At 39.2% G+C, this 21,373-nt stretch overlaps 1 protein-coding gene across 1 annotated transcript in view; it reads left to right on the top strand.

Annotated features, from left to right (window-relative positions):
• Vps50 (VPS50 subunit of EARP/GARPII complex) overlaps positions 1–21,373 on the top strand; it is a 116,357-nt gene that overhangs the window by 28,057 nt on the left and 66,927 nt on the right. Inside the window, exons 10-12 of the mRNA XM_036180518.1 lie at positions 5,410–5,452; positions 7,018–7,116; positions 8,995–9,135. Of these exons, the coding sequence (XP_036036411.1) occupies positions 5,410–5,452; positions 7,018–7,116; positions 8,995–9,135 (283 nt within the window). The remainder of the gene's footprint in view (positions 1–5,409; positions 5,453–7,017; positions 7,117–8,994; positions 9,136–21,373) is intronic.

Below are 21,373 nucleotides of genomic sequence, written 5' to 3'. Positions count from 1 at the left end.
CTCTGCATCCTCTCCAGCATTGACTGTCATTAGTGTTTTTGATCTTAGCCATTCTGACAGGTGTAAGATGGAATCTCAGAGTCATCTTGAGTTGCATTTCTCTGATGATTAAGGATGTTGAGCATTTCTTAAAATGTTTTTCAGCCATTTGTGATTCTTGAATACTAGAGAATCATTTATATTCTCCTATAATTATTTATTTGTATTTATCCATTTATTTATTTATTCATCTATCTATCTATCTATCATCTATCTATTATCTATCTAATCTATCATCTATCTATCTATCTATTTATTTTGAGACAGAGGTTGCCTGGAACTTGCCATGTATGTGGGCAGGCCTCAAACTTGTGCCTCTGCCTCCCTAGTGTTAGGATTGAAGGTATGTGCTACCATGCCTGCCTCCTCCCCTTAGTGGAAATGTCTTTAAGAGAACTACTTCATGATTTAGAACATTTCTGCATTCTGATAGACTTTTTTTTTTAAAGTTTCAATTAAGTTTGTATGAACCATGTATCTCCATGTCTTAATTTGGTCTTGATTGTTTGAGGGTTCTAGTCACATGACTCCTTTGTTTGAAATAAAAGGGAAAGATTGAGGTTGAGCAAACAAGTCTAGTGGCCTAAAAGGAGGTGCAGAGTAGATTAGAGACAACTTGGGCTGACTCTTAAGGTTCTGAAAGCAGGAAAACTCGAATTCACATTTTGCTTTTACATAAGGAAACAGTAGCCCTGTGTGAGAGACCTCACGTAAGATGCCTGCAGTTTAACACTCACTGTTCCAAGTGAGACTTGAGGCACTCAGTGGCTACAAAATGAAAGGCAGCAAGTGCCTCTTCTCTGTCTTTGTTGAGATGTGCTGTGTTTCAGCCTCCTTAATAAAATAAACTATAATACCAATTTTGTTCACTTTCTGACTGACAGAGAACCTCTGCAGTGTTATGTGAAAATTCTTGAGTTGATGGACGTGGAGTCATATAGTTGAAATCTACTGGGAATATGATTCACAATGTGTTTATGTTAAATCTGAATGAAGTGTTTAATTTCTTTTTCACTTGAAATTTATCTAAATTAGTTTCAAGGAAAGTTGTCCCGAAAGTCATAACTACTTTATTACTTTTTATTTCATTGGAGAGAAACTTCTTGACAGACCCTGAGAGCTCTGTGTTATGTGCAGGAAGTTTGTGAGTTGTCAGAACTAGTTTGTTGAGTATTGCACTTTACCATAACACAGTGTTTAAAGGATCCTATATGTTTTTTCTCAGACTGTGATCTCGACAGTTTTGTGAACTTCAGTTATATAGTAAATGTCCACAGCTTTTAGCTATGGACACATCTGTGCTGAGGATTTTCCTTCTTTGTTTTCCCAAATTCGCTAAGAATAAGAATTCATAACATTTGGAGATGATTGACTATTTAGCATCCTTAGACGTGGACTCCAAGCTTTATGCTGATTGATTGTGTTAAGTTAGGCAGGGGACTTCTGGACAAATTGAGGACAGAGATGCGATTATAACCAGTCATCTTACCAGTTCTGCTGTAGTCATCATACTTGCCTTGGGACGCTGTAGAGACGCTCCATAGCTTCTCAGGGTTGTTGGTTTAGTTTTACAGTATTGGGAAGTTAGGTCTTCTTTGAGGCTCGTGGATAAATTCTCCTTCCCATGGGTAGATTGGAACCCTCTAAGCTAAACAGACTAATATTTTCATGGACCATGGATATAAACTATAAATTGTGGAATTCCATTTACTTACATTCATTCTAAAAGTCTTAGAACTTGCCCAAACCACATAGAAAGATGTGACAATTGAGTAACAGGTAGTCAGCATGTGTTAGACTCAGGAAATCGTAGAGCTAGAAGTCTTTTGGAGTTAGCCTACCTTATATACAAACTGATGCCCAGAGATCTTAAGGGAATTGACTTGAAACATCTGCTTTGTAAGTCCCAGATCAGGCAAGTTCAGCACAATGCTGACTTTCTGTGTGCTATCTTGTCTTTTTGAATCATCAGATTTGTATAAAGGTTTGATTTATTTGCAGTCTTCCTAAGGTGTGTGTGTGTGTGTGTGTGTGTGTGTGTGTGTGTGTGTGTGTGTGTGTAGAGCAGGTACATAAAAGCATTTAATTAGTTATATAGGGTACATTATCTTTACATTTTCTCTAGTGATGCCTGGACTCAGGAGAAGCATTCAGTCCATTCTCTTGGGCTTGCAGAGAGCTTTTAAAAGCTCTTAGCCTTCCATTTTAGAACTAGTGATTTTTTTTTTAAACCACAATGTAGCTTTTATTTATCAAAATGTTTATGGGTAAATCTTTTTAATATACTTTGATTAAGTGACTAAAATGGCTTGAACTCAGTACTTCTAAGTGATACCCAAGGACTTCTTTTAAAGCTGCACAGCTAATGCCCACTCCTTTGTCACTAATTTCTCTGTGTGTATATTTAATTAGTAGTCAGTTGTGGGCAGACTGCAGTTGGAGGTTTTGAGAGCCTCTTTAATAAAATGAAATTGATTTCTATATTTTATATTTATAGGCTTCTACATGCTGTTTGCATACCATGCTCACAGAAAGAGAATGTTGCAACTATAAGTAAGAACTGCAGGAAAACAAGAGCTAGATTTACAGTTTTATGGACAACCATTTTTACAGTGACTGCAGAGTGTGAGTGGATTTAGAGACGCTTCTTTTTCCTCCCGAGAGAGGAAGTGATTACTAGCTCTGCAGTGCCACGGTGCTGTCATTCTTGCTGTCTGTGCTCTGCCTCCAGCTCAGGCTCATGTGGCAGAGGAGTCTCCAGGTTTAGCTCTGCATATTTCTCTGTTGCCAAAGCCCCTGCAGGCCCAGAGTCTAATGGGCTGCTTTGCTTCTCCTTCTCCGGCTGTCTCTATGGTCTTAGGTATTAAAGTAGAAATAGGAGCTAATTATTGAGTTTTCTTGGCATTGCAGATATGACCCACAGATTTTTGTTACTGGCTGACCAAGTCAGGTAGTGAGTTTAGTCCTGGGGACTCGCTGAGGAAGGCCTGTCCTGGAGGCACAGTCCCAGTCCCCATTGTTTAGTAGAGGGAACTATGAATGGAGTAATGGTATCTTTGGGGAACAGGAAGTGAGCAGAAGAGAATCTCCCAGAGAAGATGACGTTTGGGACTGGAAAGCTAGGTGGGTGTTTGGTAGAAGAGGTATCCTAGTTGTGAAAACTGTGAGCATGAGAAGAGGTTGTGAAAATCAGGTTTGGTTAGTGAAGTGTGTGTAGTCCATAAGGATAAAGGATAAAGCATTGAAAAAAATGAATGGGAAGTCCAGGGTCTCACACTCCACGCTGTTTATTTGCTTTGTCCTTACTTTTTGGGAAGCTACCAAAGTGTATATTGAACATGGGATGTTATTGTCATCTTACTTTTGTTTTGGGTACTGCAAACTTGCTTGTGTTTAAGAACCAGGCAGGCAACAACAATGTGAAAGCGCAGATAAAGACCACAGGGAGTAGGGCAGGAGGGCTCATGGGTCTGGGAGAACTTGTTCTAGAGTGGTTATTTATTTACTTATTTATTTTCTGAAGAAAAATCTGCGTTCTGCTTATAAGTATTTCTTTAGCCTATCGCTGTGGATTCTATCATGTGTCAGCTCTGGCTAGAGATCTGAATATTTCTAAGGCATAAACCCTGAAACACTGGGGCTTAAGGATCTAGTTTTGCTCACTGTTGGTTTTACCAGAGAATTTAACTGCCAGCATCTGAGTTTAGGTGAAAAAAAAAAATATATATATATACGATAAGCATTGTATGTTTTTTAAAAAGTAAAATTTTCTCGGTGGGTTTGAACATTTATCCTCTATACTGTCAAAGGCTTCTTGCTGCTGGGCTTCCTTTCTGGCAGATTGCTTTGTACCTTTATGGCCGTCTGTATTCCTGGCTCCCTGTGGTGTTAGCTCCTTAGTGTGCAATGAGAGGCTCTGGAAGGAGCAAGACAAGGAGCCCATGTAGGTCTATAGTATGAGAATAGGATTGTCAAGGGTGCTTTGGCAATGAATGTTCCTCTTTATTAAAAAAAATTATAAAATTCTTCCAGAGGCTAGTGACATCAGAAGTAAACTTTCTTCTTCTTTTTTTGTATGTTTTTCTGCCCTTCAGCTACTAGAGTGCTTTGATCTTATGCATGGTGAATTGTGCATTGTGAGCCTCCCTATTTGCATGGGCTACTAGGAATTTGAGAGCCAAGTTTATCATTAGCAGATAACATTGACAAAAACCTAAGATTTCAATGTGTTGAACTAAATCTTATACTCATTTTTATTATTTTAAGAAATTTGTCAGTGTTTTTTTGAGATTGAATTTATTTTATTGGACTTCAGAGACCTTTTTTTTGATAATATATTATTAAAATAGTATCAACTTGAAGATTTTTGTCTGTTACAAATAGGCTCTGAGAATTGTGTGTGCACTTTGACTAGATGTATGCACAGCCCTGTAACAGCTGAGAGATAGCCTGCCTGAGTGTGGACCGCAGTTGCCTTTAAAGTTTTCCAGAAAGCTTATTGGGATGTTCCATTTGTTGCTCATCCAGCCAGAATTGGAGGATGCATTCTTGATTTTAAAATACCTTCTGGCCATTCTGCTTGTTACTTTGCTGTCTTTCATAGCTGCTTTTCCAGAATGACTGATGGACTCAAGTGCCACTTAGTGTTTTATTTTGTTTCTGTGCATTTGAATATCCCTTTGCCAAGTATCTGTTGGAGTCATTTGCCATATGTCCCCTCCATCCTTTGTCCTGTCAGCCTCACAGTCTCATTGCTGTGACTTTACAAAGAGGCGTTGCTAACCTCGTCCTGTGAGATTGTCTCAGCTGCTCTTAGCTCTTAAGTTGCTACAGAGACTTAGAAGCCACTACTGGTTCCTTGAAATAAAAAAGAACGCTTGCTCAGCTTTTGATTAGAGTTGGTTGTTATAAGAGATCACTTTGGTGGAGACATTATCTGTTACCATGCTGTGCTCTGTCATGTTTACTTCAGCTTGACATTGTATTACATAGCTTTTGTTAACCTTTCTAGGTGTATGGTCCTGTTCAATTGTGTTTTTAAAAAGTTTGTTTTCTATTTCTTTATTCCTATGTTGTAAAAATTAACTTTATTTGTGAAATTTTACTTTTTATTTTAAATTAAAATTAAATTTTTTAATTTTTTTTAAAATTAAAATTAAAAGGCATAATTTAATGCTGTGAACTTTTAATTCTTAATTCTCTATCAATTCTTTAGTTATTTCTTTCTCTTATCTAACTGTACTGCTTGTCATCAGTAGCCCATATTACTGCACATACTGTAGGTACTGGTTTGCTCTTCACCCATCAGCCATATTTATTTCGTATTTAATCTTTAAAAACAGATACCTCTAACGCTCTTTTATTTTATAGTGAGCTGAATTCAAAGCTGCAGGATACTTTGGAACAAATTGAGGTGAGGAACTTTACAACAAGTTGGGCAGCATTTTCCTTTGGGGTGTTTGTCTGGCAGTCACAGCATTGTTTTCTGTGTGTGTTTTATTTCTCTCTCCCCAGATCACTACATTCAAATCTCTCGTGTTTTATCTGAAATGTTCATGCATAGTCAGAGTAATTTACTTGTAAGCTAAATAATGTTTCTAGAATTAGGGGCCTGAAGGCAGAATTTGGAAATATCACTGTTTCTAGAAATAGTAATCTCCAAACTGGAGATAGATGTGTTGTTATGTTGTAGTATAATAGAAACACTTTCCACATGTCGTACTTTATAAATTACTTATCTTTCGGCCCAGTAAGTTGATTTCATTGTAATTATTAACTGGTTAAAAACTCTCCTAAATTCCAGAACCTCCTAATACAATGTTCAGATTAAAAATGTAGAAGCAGGAAGAAAAGGATTTATCATGAAGCTTCCTCATCCTCCTGCTTACATTCAGAATCTTCCCGCCTTGTTGGCAGTATTTCCAAAGCAGGGGGCTCATTTTAATAAGCAATAAGTTACTGGATTCTCTTCTTGCCTTTTGCTTTCCTGGTTTGGGTACCATAATTGTATAAGTCACATTGTCCAATGACCTTTTGTTAAAGAAGTCCCTGTTCATAAATGCAGTTATTTGCTAATTATAACAATGTCTGTTTGTTTGCTAATCACAAAAGCAACTGACTTGAATTCTGTAAGTAAATAGTACTCAATATTTTTAATGAGGACTTTCTGTTGAGAACTCAGTATTTATTCAGTCTTTTATTTTCTTTTGCTACTTTGAGTCAAGGTTTGTCTGTGTAACAGCTCTGGCTGTCCTGGAACTCACTCTGTGGACTAGGCTGGTCTGGAAATCAGAGATCCACCTGCCTCTGTTTCCCAAGTGCTGGGATAAAAGCCATATGCCACCACTGCTGGGCTCTCTATTAATTCTTAATATAAAATATTATTATATGCATGTAGAAAAATCATTGTTTAAAAATGAAATCATTGAAATAGAAACTCCATAAAAAGTGGATTTAAGATGGAAAAGCTAGCCGGGCCGTGGTGGTGCATGCCTTTAATCTCAGCACTCAGGAGGCAGAGGCAGGTGGAAAGGAAAAACTTAATTGGGTGTATATTTTTAAAGTCAGTGTTTGGTTGAGAATTACTTTTTCTTGATTGCAAAATGATTGTTGTATTTTTTTTTTAGAGTCTCACACATTCAGTTTATATGATTATTCAATTTTAGCAGATCTTTGAGGAAATATAAAGCTAAGAAATACTATAAAGTAAGGTCTCTTGAAAAACTGTACGTATTTTGTTTTTTCTGAAATGCATAGGTTTCAAGGAATATAAATTAATAATGCTAATTATTTATATAAAACTTAAATATAAAACTAAATTAAAATGGCTAGTTATAATTTACTTATACTTGGTTTTGACTAATCGAGTATAATGGCAAATAGTTATTAATTATAAAAGAAGGGAAGGTAGTCTTAATATTTTCTTTCCATTGCTTGAAAACAGTTTCCTCATCACCTCTTTTTCTGTTAATTGCATAGGAACAATTGGATGTAGCTCTTTCCAAAATCTGCAAGAATTTTGACATTAATCATTATACCAAGGTTCAGCAAGCTTATCGACTTCTTGGAAAAACACAGGTTAGTTCTAAACAGAGTTCATAATTAGGAACCCATCAACCTTCATGATTGAGTCTGAATATTACCAATGTGGTCTTTACAAAATTTCACTTAAAGTACATTTTAGTGCTGAATTAATAGGGGTAACATGATATTAACAGAGTCTCAGAGTGTAAATAATGTGACTGAAACAGCCTAAAAGTTTGTTTTGAATGATGTTTGCCTGGTTTAATATTTTCACAATTTTCTGTAGGATTTAAGAAAGTATATTATACTTGAGAGACTGAGACAGGAAGACTGCACACCAAGGGAAGTTTGGGCTGCAAAGCAAAAACCAAACCTGTTTTCAAACAAACAAACAAACAAGCAAGCAATCCCAAATGAAGGAAAGAAAAGTACAAGCAAATTCAAATTCAATGAGAGATTACATGTAGTGTTTTGTACCTTAAGTCTTGGTCTGGTGATGTGGGTTTTAGTATGGGACTTTGTTTGTTCCTAAATGGTCTAGCCTGACTCCCTCAAACAGTATATAAGCTGTTGCTCATTGGGTACATTTATCTTTCCGATTCATCTAGCAGATTTCCCCAATACTGATGCTTGCCATGTAATATGTACTCATTATCCCAAGTCTTCCATGAAAAACATGAAACATGGGTCATGCATGTCCTCTGTATCTAGGATGATGCATTTATTCAGCCAACTTTTAAACATGATAGACACAAGCTTTTTTCTTTTTTCTTTCTTGTAAATGGTGCCATGTTTTGGAAGGAAATTTAAGACTTTTACAAAATGTTTTAAATTCTGTTTACCATTTAAAGTGCCTACTTTTTGTATCTTGTTAATTTCCATTATCTTAAGCTGTGTCTTAGGGAAACTACAAGAAGAAAGTCACTTGGCATTTCTGAGTGGCATGTATAGAGACCTTTGGAAATAGAATTATGACTTTTAATTTCCTCCATAAGATTGTTTTGTGTTCATTAAATATACATTTGTACCTACTTGCTATATTGCTTCAAGTGCCAGAAAATAGACTATCATATGTTTTGTTCTGGTGAGGGATACTGTCTTACTCAGTGTTCTATTGCTGTGAAGAGCCACCATGACCAAGATAACTCTTATAAAAGAAGACATTTAATTGAGGGTTTGCTTATAGCTTCAGAGGCTAGTTCATTCTTATCATCTTAGGGAGCATGGCAGCATGCAGGCAGACATGATGCTGAAGAAGTAGCTGAGAGCTTCACATCCTGATCTGTAGACAGCAAGCGGGGGGGGGGGGTGTCTAGGTCAGAGTCGGGCTTTTTGAAACCTTAGACCCCACCCCCAGTGACACACCTCCAAGACCACACTTCCTTCAACGAGGCCAAATCTTTCTTGATCAGTCTGATCCTTTCAACAGTTCCACTTCCTGATGACCACACATTCAGACATATGAGCCTGCCTGTCAGGGCCAGAATTGAGACCCCGCATATGCACATGTGAAGTTTGTGAGTATAGAAGAGCCACACAGAGCAAGCGGGAAGAGTGGTGAGAAGTGCTGATTTCAGTAGGTTGGTCAGGGAGCTGACCATTGAGGAGTCCCCTGAACAGTGTAAGGGAGTGAGCATCTGGTAGGACAAGGACACAGAGCTGCAACTATAAATGACATGCTTGAGAATGGACGAGAGTACCACTTATGAAACAGAGCAGGGGCAGTTTCACAGTTGACACTCAGCCTGAGTGTGGTGATGCCGTGGCTATGTGAAAGCTTCTTTGCAAACAGTCTATACCGTAGTTAATTGTAAGGATGATAATGACCTCTATGTTGTAGTTACAGTTGATGAGGTTTTTCTTCTGTGTTTTGTCAAATCCTTTGACATTCCTTAAGACTATGAAATTATATCCTTTATTTTTCTGTCCTAGACTGCAATGGATCAACTTCATATGCACTTCACTCAAGCCATTCACAACACTGTGTTTCAAGTTGTGCTGGGCTATGTGGAGCTGTGTGCAGGAAACACAGATACCAAGTTCCAGAAGCTGCAGTACAAAGATCTCTGCACGGTATGCATTAGTTTCACTGTTGTTCTTCCTCCCTCTGGCTTAAGGAGCAACTCCCCACTTCTTTGTGCCTACTGTCGGAAGATGCCACCAAAGTGAAAAACAAACATGTTCATCTTCTATTTCTTTTCCAATGTGGTGCTTCATACATGGCAGGTCAGGAGTGGATGCATTGAGAGTGTGCTTTAGCTTGGCTGATGTAGCTTGGAATGTGAAGAACAGAGGCTGACCGCTTGGAAATGGTAGTGTCAGTTGCTTTTACAGGGCAGGTTGGGGAGCAGCAGAACTATAGACAGAAACCAGGCATCTCTGGGTACTCCTCCTTTCGGTTTTTGAAGCATCTCACTCTATAGCCCAAAGTAGCCTTGAGCTTGTGATTCCCTCCCTTAGTCTCCCAAGCTCCAGAGCTGTGGGCACATGCCACCACCTTAGCTTGTTTGGCTCCTGTTAAACGTCAGGTGCCTTGTTGAGGCCGTTGGATGAAAGATCTCAGACAGGCCAGGGCTGTAGCTCCAGAATTGGAATCTGCTTGAAGTTAGAGCCATGAGACCAGGTACAATTGGGGAAAGGGTGAAGGGAGGTGAAGAAAACATTAAGCTGTTGGCTTTGTGGTATTCTGGGTCTAGGTTATAGAAAGGGGATAAAGAATCTGAAAAAGTAGCTGGCAGGGTGGGAGGGCAGCCAGGAGGGTGGTGTCACAGCAGTGTGCAAGAAGGGTTTTGGAGGATGACACCAGAGGCTGAATGCAGTGGCAATGCATGGGCCCAGTGGCTGCAGTGTGGATGCCACTATGTACTGTGGTCACTCATTCCAGCTTGGTCTCTCCTGGACATTGTGAGCCTCTTCACACTTCAGATGAGGAAACACTAACACTTCTAGGAAGTAGATAGCTGCTTAAAATATATTTCCAGGAATTAGCATGAAGAATCAACTAATCTTCACTCTTCAACAAGTTTATGAAGAGTACAGGACACACACACACACACACACACACACACACACACACACATGCACGTCTTTTGGGAACTAGAGAAATTTTCTTACTTTTAAATATTCTAGAACAGTGGTTCTCAACCTCCCTAATGCTGCGATCCCTTAATAGAGTTCCTCATATTGTGGTGACCTCCAACCATAAAATTATTTTCATTGCTACTTCATAACTATAATTTTGCTACTGTTGTGCATTATAATGTAAGCACTATTGGGAATCATAATGTAAGTATCTGTGTGTTCTGATGGTCTTAGGTGACCCCGTGAAAGAGTTTTTGACTCACAGGTGGATCTCGACCCACAGATTGAGAACAGCTGATTTAGAAGGTGTATTCGATATATTAGGGAGTTAATAATGACAGATATTAATGAGGTTGGAATATCTTTTTAAAATAAATTTCTAAATCAGGACTGTTTTACCCATTTTGTGGTTATTAACTTTGAGTCTGATTATAGTTACATAATTACATACTTGTCCACTTTTAAATAGAGCCATCATTTGATATTTCTGAACTTTGAACCATTTATTATTTTAATTATATATATTTTATTACCAAAATAATCACCTTTATTTTTTATTTTGTTAGTGTGGCTGTAATTGATAGATGACTTTAAGTGATAAAGCAAGTTACTACAAGTTTGCAATTTCTATTAAACAGAAAATAATTCCTACTTACTAAAAAAGGTATTTTAGACAAATAAGGGTCTTTTTACACTGGTTAGCTCTGTTGTTTGTATCTGTTTGTGCATATTGTGTATTTTCATATGCTTTTTAAAGTCAAGACTTCATGAGATGGTATTTAAGGCTGCAATTTGGACTAGGCTTAATGTATTTTGATGAATGAAAATTTGTGTGTAATGTAAGCTTAATTCCCTTTTGTGTTTCTTTTGGATTATTTTCACTGAGAAAAAAACAGATGATAAAGTGATCTTTCGAAGTTGCTGTATGCTTTTAAATTATCAGGCTACAAATATCATTGTGTATTTTTGTTTTTCGAAGCAGGGTTTCTCTATGTAGCTTTGTGCCTTTCCTGGAACTCGCTTTGTAGACCAGGCTGGCCTCGAACTCACAATGATCTGCCTGCCTCTGCCTCCCGAGTGCTGGATTAAAGGCGTGCGCCACCAATGCCCGGGATATATTTTTTTTTATTGCCTCTTGATAAATGCTTTTTAAAATTACTTAGTCAAAGCATAGGGACAAATAGCCAAACTAGTGGAAACATATGAACTGTGAACCAATGGCTGAGGAGCCCCATGGAACTGGACCAGGCCCTCTGGATAAGTGAGACAGTTGATGAGCTTGAACTATTTAGGAAGCCCCCAGGCAGTAGGACTGGGACCTGTCCTTGGTGCATGAGCTGGCTGTTTGGAACCTAGGGCCTATGCTGAGACATTTTGCTCAGTGTTGGTGTAGGGAGGAAGGGACTGGACCTGCATCAACTGAATCTACCAGGCTGAGCAGAATCCCCAGGGGAGACCTTCACTTGGAGGAGGTGGGAATGGAGGGTGGGTTGGGGAGGAAGGCTGGGGGATGGGAGGAGGAAAGACAGGGGAATCTGTGGCTGATATGTAAAATTAAGCTAATTATAAAATAAAAATAAATAAATACATATATATATATATATATATATATATATATATATGACAGTGAAAAAAAAAACAACAAAAAATAAGAAAGCATACACATGTGAAATATTCCTTAGCATGCTGTGAGCAGAAATGAAATAATCTGCTGGTAGAAAACTATTTGAAACCTGCTAAAAATTGCCATTCTTAATTCAACAGTGTTCTTATATTTAAATAACTATTTTTATGGTCATTTCAGACAGCATAACACACTTGATCATTTGAAACTTTGAAATCTACATATCAGGATGCATGCTTTGCCTATTTTATAATGCAGGTGGTAGCTATTTGATTGAGGCTGCTTATCAGCAATTAGAAACACCTCTGACTGGTACTCAGGCCCTTTCTGTGCCAGTTGTTCTCTGTGCAGTACACTCTTACATCATCTTTTTGTTTGTGAACCTATGTAGCGCTAATGAGCAAGTGCCCGATAGTGGAGAATGGTAGTGTTTCCCTACGAGCTGTTTGTGTTTTTAGTCCAGAAGCTAGTCAGGTGCTAGGAATATTTGTCAAATGTTCTATTTTTTAAAAGAAATCTATGGCGTGTCATATTGTCTCTGGTGTTATGTAGGTGTCATGGCTTCGAGCCCAAACATGTCCCATCCAGTTTTGTGCTTTGTCTGCGACTACTCAGGTTTCTGGTGGTTAGAAAGTGCATATGTTATTGACATTACATACAGCCTGGCACATGCAGAAATCATTAGAGATTTGCAGCGGAGAGGAATAGTCTTTTAACTACTTTCTCACTTAGAGACGCAGGTCAGGATCTGCATAGATGCTTTTAGTGATGTTTTCACTAGGCATTGCTGGTGCAGCAGCATTTTCCCAGTGTTGCCAGTGATCTTGTGGCTCTGGTGTTTGCTTAAATCTATGACTCTGTGTACGCGCGTGTGTGCGTGTGTGCGTGTGCGTGTGCGTGTGCGTGTGTGTGTGTGTGTGTGTGTGTGTGTGTGTGTGTATGTTTACTGGTACTGTGGATTTTGGGTCCCTATAAGATACCAGAGCATCTGTTCTCTGCATGTTTGTTAGGATGTGAGTGGAGTGCTAAATCTAAGTGTGAAACAACAGAAATTCTGTAAGGACCTCCTAAGAATTCCTGTGTGGTATGTTTTCATAGTAAAGCATCTTTCTGAGTTTTTTGGGTAGATATTTAATAGAGTTTTCTAATGAGTACAGTTGTATAATAAATAAAAGACTGTTAATCTCTTTCATATTATTACTTTACTTTTTCTTTTGTTATTTATGATATTTGTATTTTAATTTTACACATCAGCCATGGGTTCCCCTGTCCTCCCCTGTCCCGTCCCTGCCCGCACCTTCACCCCAGCCCCTTTCCTCCAGGGCCAAGACTCCCCTGGGGATTCAATTCAACCTGGTGGATTCAGTACAGGGAGGTCCAGTCCCCTCCTTCCAGGCTGAGCAAAGTGTCCCTGTGTAAGCCCCAGGTTCCAAACAGCCAGTTCATGCACTAAGGACAGGTCCTGGTCCCACAGCCTGGGTGCCGTCCAAACAGTTCAAGCTATTCAATGGTCTCACTTATCCAGAGGGCCTGATCCAGTTGGGGGCTTCTCAACTTTTGGTTCATAATACATGTGTTTCCATTCGTTTGGCTATTTGTCCCTGTGCTTTTTCCAATCTTGGATTCAACAATTCACACTCTTACAGTCCCTCCTCTTTCTCGACAATTGGACTCCTGGAGCTCCACCTGGGGCCTGGTCGAGGATCTCTGCATCCACTTCCATCAGTTATTGGATGAGAGGTCCAGCACGACAGTTAGGGTGTTTGGCCATCTGATCACCAGACTAGGTCAGATCAGGCTTTCTCTTGACCATTGCCAGCAGTCTACAGAGGATGTATCATTGTAGATTTCTGTAGACCTCTCTAGCACTTTGTTTCTTCCTGTTCTCATGTGGTCTTCATTTATCGTGGTCTGTTATTCCTTATTCTCCCTTTCTGTTCTTGATCCAGCTGGGATCTCCTGTTCCCCTAAGCTTTCTTTCCCTTGAACCTTGCCCTTCATTACTCCCACTGTCATCCAGGTTGTTCATGTAGATCTCATCCATTTCTCTGTCATTGGGCAATCCCTGTGTCTTTCCTAGGGTCCTGTTTTCTACGTAGCCTCCCTAGAGTTGTGTAGCAGTCAAGTCATCTTTGTTTTACATCTAGTATCCTACTATGAGTGAGTACATATCATGTTTGTCCTTCTGAGTCTGGGTTACATCACTCAGGATGATGTTTTTTCTAGATCCATCCATTTGCCTGCAAACCTCATGATGTCATTGTTTTTCTCTGCTGAGTAATAGTCCATTGTGTATATGTACCATATTTTCTTTATCCATTCTTCAGTTGAAGGGCATCTAGGTTGATTTCAGGTTCTGGCTATTACAAACAATGCTGATATGAACATAGCTGAGCAAATGTCCTTGTGGTATGATTGAGCATTCCTTGGGTATATGCCCAAGAGTGCTACAGCTGGGTCTTGGGGAAGATGGATTCCCAATTTTCTAAGGAAGCGCCATATTGATTTCCAAAGTGGCTGTACAAGCTTTCATTCCCACCAGCAGTGGAGGAGAGTTCCCCTTGCTCCACATCCTCTCCAGCATAAGCTGTCTTCTGTGTTTTTGATCTTAGCCATTCTGACAGGTGTAAGGTAATATCTCAGAGTCATTTTGATTTGCATTTCCTGGATAATTAGGGATGTTGAACAATTCCTTAAATGTCTTTCAGCCATTTGAACTTCCTCTGTGGAGAATTCTCTGTTTAGTTCTATAGCCCATTTCTCATTTGGACTGTTGGGCATTTTAATTTCTTGAGTTCTTTATATATTCTGGATATCAGCCCTCTGTCAGATGTGGGGTTGGTGAAGACCTTTTTCCATTCTGTAGGTTGTCGCTTTGTCTTGTTAACCATGTCCTTTACTCCACAAAAGCTTCTCAGTTTCAACAGGTCCCATTGATTGATTGTTTCTCTCAGTGTCTGTGCTACTGGTGTTATATTTAGGAAGTGATCTCCTGTGCCAATGAATGCGTTCAAGACTGCTTCCTCCTTTCTCTTCTATCAGGTTCAGAGTAACTGGATTTATGTCTTTGATCCACTTGGACTTAAGTTTTGTGCACGGTGACAGATATGGACCTATTTGCAGCCTTCTACACGATGACATCCAGTTATGCCAGCACCATTTGTTGAAGATGCTTTCTTTTTTCCATTGTACATTTTTGGCTTCTTTGTCAAAAATTATTATGTTCATAGGTGTGCGGGTTAATGTCAGGGTCTTCAATTCGATTCCATTGGTCCACATGTCGGTTTTTATGTCAGTACCAAGCTGTTTTTATTACGGTAGCTCTATAATAGAGCTTGAGGTCGGGGATTGTGATGCCTCCAGAGGTTGTTTTATTGTGCAGGATTCTTTTGGCTATCCTGGGTTTTTTGTCTTTCCACATGAAGTTGAGTATTATTCTTTCCAGGTCTGTAAAGAATTGTGTTTGTAATTTGATGGGGACTGTGTTGAATCTGTAGATTGCTTTTGGTAAGATCGCCATCTTTACTATGTTAATCTTGCCTATCCATGAGCATGGGAGATCTTTCCATTTTCTGACATCTTCAATTTCTTTTTTCAGGGACTTAAAGTTCTTGTCATATAGGTCCTTCACGTGCTTAGTTAGAGTAACCCCAAGGTATTTTATATCATTTGTGGCTATTGTAAAGGGTGATGTGTCTCTGATTTCCTTCTCAGCCTGTTTGTCTATTGTATATAGGAGGGCTACTGATTTTTTTGAGTTGATCTTGCATCCTGCTATGTTGCTGAAGATTTTTATTAGTTGTATCAGTTCCTTGGTTGAATTTTGGGGGTCACTCATGTATACTATCATGTCATCTGCAAATAGGGAAAGTTTGACTTCTTCCTTTCCAATTTGTATCCCCTTAATCTCCTTATGTTGTCTTATAGCTCTGGCTAGAACTTCAAGTACTATATTGAATAAGTATGGGGAGAGGGGACAGCCTTGCCTTGTTCCTGATTTTAGTGGTATTGCTTTGAGTTTCTCTCCATTTAATTTGATGTTGGCTGTTGGCTTGCTGTAGATTGCCTTTATTATGTTTAGGTATGTTCCCTGTATTCCTGATCGCTCCAAGACCTTTATCATGAAGGGGTGTTGGATTTTGTCAAAAGCCTTTTCTGCATCTAGTGAGATGATCATGTGGTTTTTTTCTTTGGGTTTGTTTATATGGTGTATTACATTGACGGACTTTCGTATGTTGAACCACCCTTGCATCCCTGGGATGAAGCCTACTTGATCTTGGTGGATAATTGTTTTGATGTGTTCTTGGAGTCTGTTTGCCAGTATTTTATTGACTATTTTTGCATCAATGTTTATGAGGGAGATTGGTCTGTAGTTCTCTTTCTTCGTTGCATCTTTGTTTGGTTTAGGAATCAGGGTAATTGTAGCCTCATAGAAGGAGTTTGGTAATATTCCTTCTGCTTCTATTGTGTGGAACAATTTAAAGAGTATTGGTATTAAGTCTTCTTTGAAGATCTGGTAGAATTCTGCACTGAAACCATCTGGTCCTGGGCTTTTTTTGGTTGGGAGATTTTTAATGACTGATTCTATTTCCTTAGGGGTTATTGGACTATTTAAATGGTTTATCTGGTCTTTCAATTTCATATATACATACATACATTGTATCTTAGTTATATAGATACCTAACTCCCCATCTTACTTTCCCCAGACCCCTAATATAAGCCTCCCTTTCCTATTCTTTCCTCACTACAGTCTTCTTTGTAATAATTTGAGGAGTCTGATTGTTCTGATATGGCAGTCTACCTGTGGCCAGAGCCTTGAAGATAAAGGATTTCCTTCCCAGCAGCAAGTAGCCAGTGGCCCCTGTCTCAGTTACTTTCTGGTCACTGTGAAGAGACACCATGAGCAAGGAAGGCAGCTTATCAAAGAAAGTATTTAATGAGGCTTGTTTACTGTTTTAGAGGGTGCATGACCATAATGCTGGGGAGCATGTCAGCAAGCAGGCAGACATGGCATGCAACAGTAGCTGAGTGTTTACATCTCATCCATAGGCAGAGAAAGAGCTAACTGGGTTGGGTTTTTGAAACTTCAGACCTCCTTCCCCCATGACACATATCCAACAAGGCCATACTTCTTAATCCTTCCAACTGCAGATCAAGCCTTCAAATATCCGTTATCATGAAGACTAGTACAGCCCCTCAGCTAAGGGTGGAAGTCTGTGAGTCCCTCCCTTCTCCTGTCCATGAGGAATTGTTGACTGGTTTGATCTTGTGCAGGCCTTGGATAGCTACTGCTAGCTCCACGAGTTTGGTAGTGAAACAGCCAGGCCATGTTCAGAAGCTAGCATTTCCTGCAGAGATCTTACATTCTTTCTAGCCTCTGTCCTGTGATATTCCTTTAAGCCTCTGGGAATTGATACAGATGTCCCATTTAGGTCTGAGCACTCAGAGTCTCTCTCTTTGCCACTACAAAACTGAAACTTCTTTGACCAAGGTTGAAAGCAGTGCTTATAAACATCAGTATTTAGAAGGCAGATTGATGACATACCTGTAGTGGATAGCCATCCCAGCATTGGCCTGGAAGTTCCAATCCCCATTGAGGCTTCAGTAATGGTCACACCCACAAGGCGGGGTGGAGAAGAAGCGGAAGACCCAGGATCGAGGGGAGGTCTCTCTCTCTTGGTTCTGGGACGCTGGATGCAGGAGGTGGAGAGAGGAAGAGGGAGAGGAGAGAGGAGAGAGAGGAGAGAGAGAGGGGGAGAGAGAGAGAGGAGGGGGGGGAGAGAGAGAGAGAGAGAGAGAGAGAGAGAGAGAGAGAGAGGGAGAGGTTGTGGGCGTGACCATTACTTGGGTCTTCTGCTTCCTCCTCCACCCCGCCTTGTGGGCGTGACCATTACCGAAGCCTCAATGGGGGTTGGAACTTCCAGGCCAATGCTGGGATGGCTATCCACTACACATACCCAGTTAGCAAAACAACAGTACTAGGTTTCTGTCCCTACTCCTCTGCCACAGGTCCTATACCTGTGGGCTTTTGGGTGGGTTTACAGTATCAGGCATGAATTTCTGTATCAGTAACAGGCTCACATCTAAACAGAAAACAGTTGGTTACTCCAATAACTGTCCTGTCACTATTACCTCTATAGGCACATCTTGCTTGACAGGTCATTATAGTGGCATGAAGATTTGACCACAGACTAAATCCATGACTTTTCAACCCAGTGACCTGCTTAGCACCTTTGAACACTGTGAAATCTATTCAGCAGAGAGGATTTTTCCTATATCAGCCCCAGTTTAGTTTTAGAGGTGCTTTTCATAAACTAATTAGAATATACAGGTTACAAGTGATTTTTTATTTTTTTAGTTTATTGATTGATTTGTGACAAGGTCTCACTATGTAGCCTGTGCTGGCCTTGAACTTGTAACGTACCTGTCTCTGCCTCTGTCTCTTCAGTTAGGTTATAGGTGTGTGCCACCAATCTTGGCTTGCAAACGTTTTTTAAGTACATGTCTAAAAAGCTTTTACTAATTGCTTGCATGGTATAGTGGAAATGGCTCAATTTTATTGCAAAATGAATCTTATTCCCAGCATATTACAAGCACAGATTTTTTTTTTTTTTTTTTTTTTTTTTTTTTTTTTTAGTAAAATGGTCTCTATAGTTTGTATTTTTAGAATATAAACTTAGATGATAATTATCTTACTGTCTGGTGTTAAATTTATTATTCTCATATGCTTGGAGACATTGATGTATTGGATTATAATAAAATTTGAGTTCTTTTGGGAGACTTTTAGACAAGGTCCTTGATTTAGTTAGATCTGTGAATCATTTATACTTGAACCAGTGACAGACATACTTGCTATAATTTCACTTGATTTTGAAAAATATCACATATATTATATCTGGCTTGATGCATCTGTTAAACAACAGTAAGCTCCTAAGACAGCATAGGAGAGGAGCCCTGAGACAGTATAGGAGAGGAGCCTTGAGACAGTATAGGAGAGGAGCCTTGAGACAGTATAGGAGAGGAGCCTTGAGACATAGCATAGGAGAGGAGCCTTGAGACATAGCATAGGAGAGGAGCCCTGAGACAGTATAGGAGAGGAGCCTTGAGACATAGCATAGGAAAGCACATTGTTTAGAGCAAAGGTAGTAGACTTAAGTTTTAATTTTGTGGTTTGATAAACTGTGATGTAATGTAGAAATTCATTGGTGGACTGTAACAGCTATTTGTATAGTTCTATTTTTATTTATTTATTTTTTTTTGTAGAGAAAAAAAATTACACTTAATGTTATCATCCTCTTATCTTCCGGGAGAATGTTGGAGTATACTTAGATGAAATACATTTGCATAATATAAATGTAAATTAAGCAATGTAGAATCTGAAAATGTTTAAAATTGATCTTGGAGGCCTGCTTGTATTGGGTGAATGATTGCCAAGGTACAGCCTGGAACTCTTTGAGTTTTGTTTTACTTGGCCATACACTTTTCATCTTTCCTGATCTTGTTCTTTCTAATGTGTATGTGGTAGGAGATGAGTTGGGCATAATGATGTGCTAAAATAAACTGAGGGAAAAAATTAAAACTCATAGGTTCATCCCCCTGCTTCAACCTTCCAAATAGCTGGTACTGCAGGCATACAGTGTCACATCCAGCTTTTCACACTATTTAGAGTTATGTCTAGATGTAGGATATTAATTCTTTATATGTGATTTTTTTCAAGTGCATCTTTGTGTTTTGTCTTTGTTTATGGTCATACAAATTCTGGTTTTTATTTAATGTAAAAATTTATCAGGTTTTAGTTTTGTTCCCTCTGTATTTTGAGGTGTACAAAGGAGAGTTTTATTTGTAGTAACACTAGAGAGGAAAATTTTCCTAGTGCTCTATAGTTGTATTTTTGTTATTTAGATCTCTATGTGTATCAGTAGGAAGCGGGTCTTATTTAGTCTTTCCTGTTGGCTGACACCATTTCTGAAAATGACTGCCTAGTGATGTGAGGCGCCACATCCATCACATACTAGGTTTTTCTGAGAGACAGGGGCTTTACAGTTGGTACCATAATAAGGTAATGCATTAACTTTGTTTAGTATGTTCATAAACACTGAAATATTCTAATCAAGAATAAGCTTGACTCTCTGTTAGCTCAGATCTTTTACATTTTTCAGGGTATCTCATGATTTTCCTCATGGAGTCTTTGAACATGTATTGCAGAGATTATTCCTAAAGCTTTTTGTCTTTTTTATTGTAAATGAGGTACTCCAGGCAGTGTAAATCTAAAGGATTGTTATTAATATGAATCTTACTTTTTGCATGTTAATTTTATAACCTGTGGCTCTGCTGGGTTATTACTGAGTGAGTTTTGTTGACTGTAGGAGTTTGCAGTTACAGTGTCAGTTAGTAGATTGAAGGAGGTTTTTGATCTGTGCAGCCCTAGTCCTTTGGTCTAGTTGTATTGGCCACTGACTCCCAAAACTATGAAACACTAGTAGAGATAGAAGTAGCCTTAACTGTTTCTTGACCATAGCAGTTGTGCTTTAAGGAATTATGAGGTCAGTCTTAATTTATTCATAAGTTTTTAATTAGGATGGCTGTTGAATGAATGATGGTCAGCTTTTCTGTTTTAGTATCTTTGAGTAGTCATTTTTTTCCTTCTTGGACCTATTAGTGGGGCAAATATTAATTGGTCTTGTAATATTAAACCAGTCAAGCATTTCTGTCATAAGTCTTACATAGGCAATCCGATTCCAGAGGTTACGTCTTCTACTTTGTGGTTCGGTTTGAGAAATTTGACATGCTTCCACAGAAGTGTTCTGAGACATCCTGGTTAGTGTTTGGTAAATGTTTGGAGATTTGTGGGGGTGAAGTCATTCTGGAACTAACAGGCCTTTTGAGAGTGAGGATCATGGATGTATGAGCATCCCAAGCAGCAGCCTGGCAAGAGCCTTGGGCATGTGAGCATCCTAAGAAGCCCCATGAAGGCTGTGGGCCTGTGAGCATCCTGAGCAGCTGTGCTCTGCTAGCACTTTCCCCTGGAGGACTGCTCGTTCCAGTCCCTGAGCCCTTCTGTGCTCATCAGAAGAGTTCTCTCTGGTGGGTTGATCACAAACTTCAAGGATCTAGAAAATCTAACAGTGGAGCAAATGCTGCCATATGCCAGATGGGAAGCTTGCAAGGTAGAACAGGAAAAAGAAGGCAGGCCGAAGGCTTGTTTTCATAGATGTAGAAAGACAGGAGCAGGGCGCTTGTGAGCTTTGCAGTATTTCGTAATCTGTGTGTGTAATAACTTGCTTTAAAATGTCTCATTGTACTGGTACATCTGTAGAATTCAGAGATTGTCAAAATGTTTACTCATTTACACAGATGAAATCATTGGATGGTAAATCCAGCTTTCATTATGCCGTTTGTGAATCTGCTCCAAAAATAAATATAAAGCCGTGTCTAAATGTTTAGACATGTATTTGAAAAAGTATATTTGGTTGTTTACCACTCTAGTTAGTGTGAACCTGGAAAAGCGAGGCCTAAAATGAGGTGGACTAAAGTCTCATGCAATAGCCAGCTTTATCCAGAGAATCAGACAGTTGATACTCTGAAGGTGCAGAAAATCACATGAGT

Source organism: Onychomys torridus, chromosome 3 (genome assembly GCF_903995425.1).
Source record: "Onychomys torridus chromosome 3, mOncTor1.1, whole genome shotgun sequence".
Lineage (NCBI taxonomy): Eukaryota > Metazoa > Chordata > Mammalia > Rodentia > Cricetidae > Onychomys > Onychomys torridus.
The sequence above is the reverse complement of the archived record's forward strand: the minus strand, read 5'-3'. Positions and strand labels throughout refer to the sequence as shown.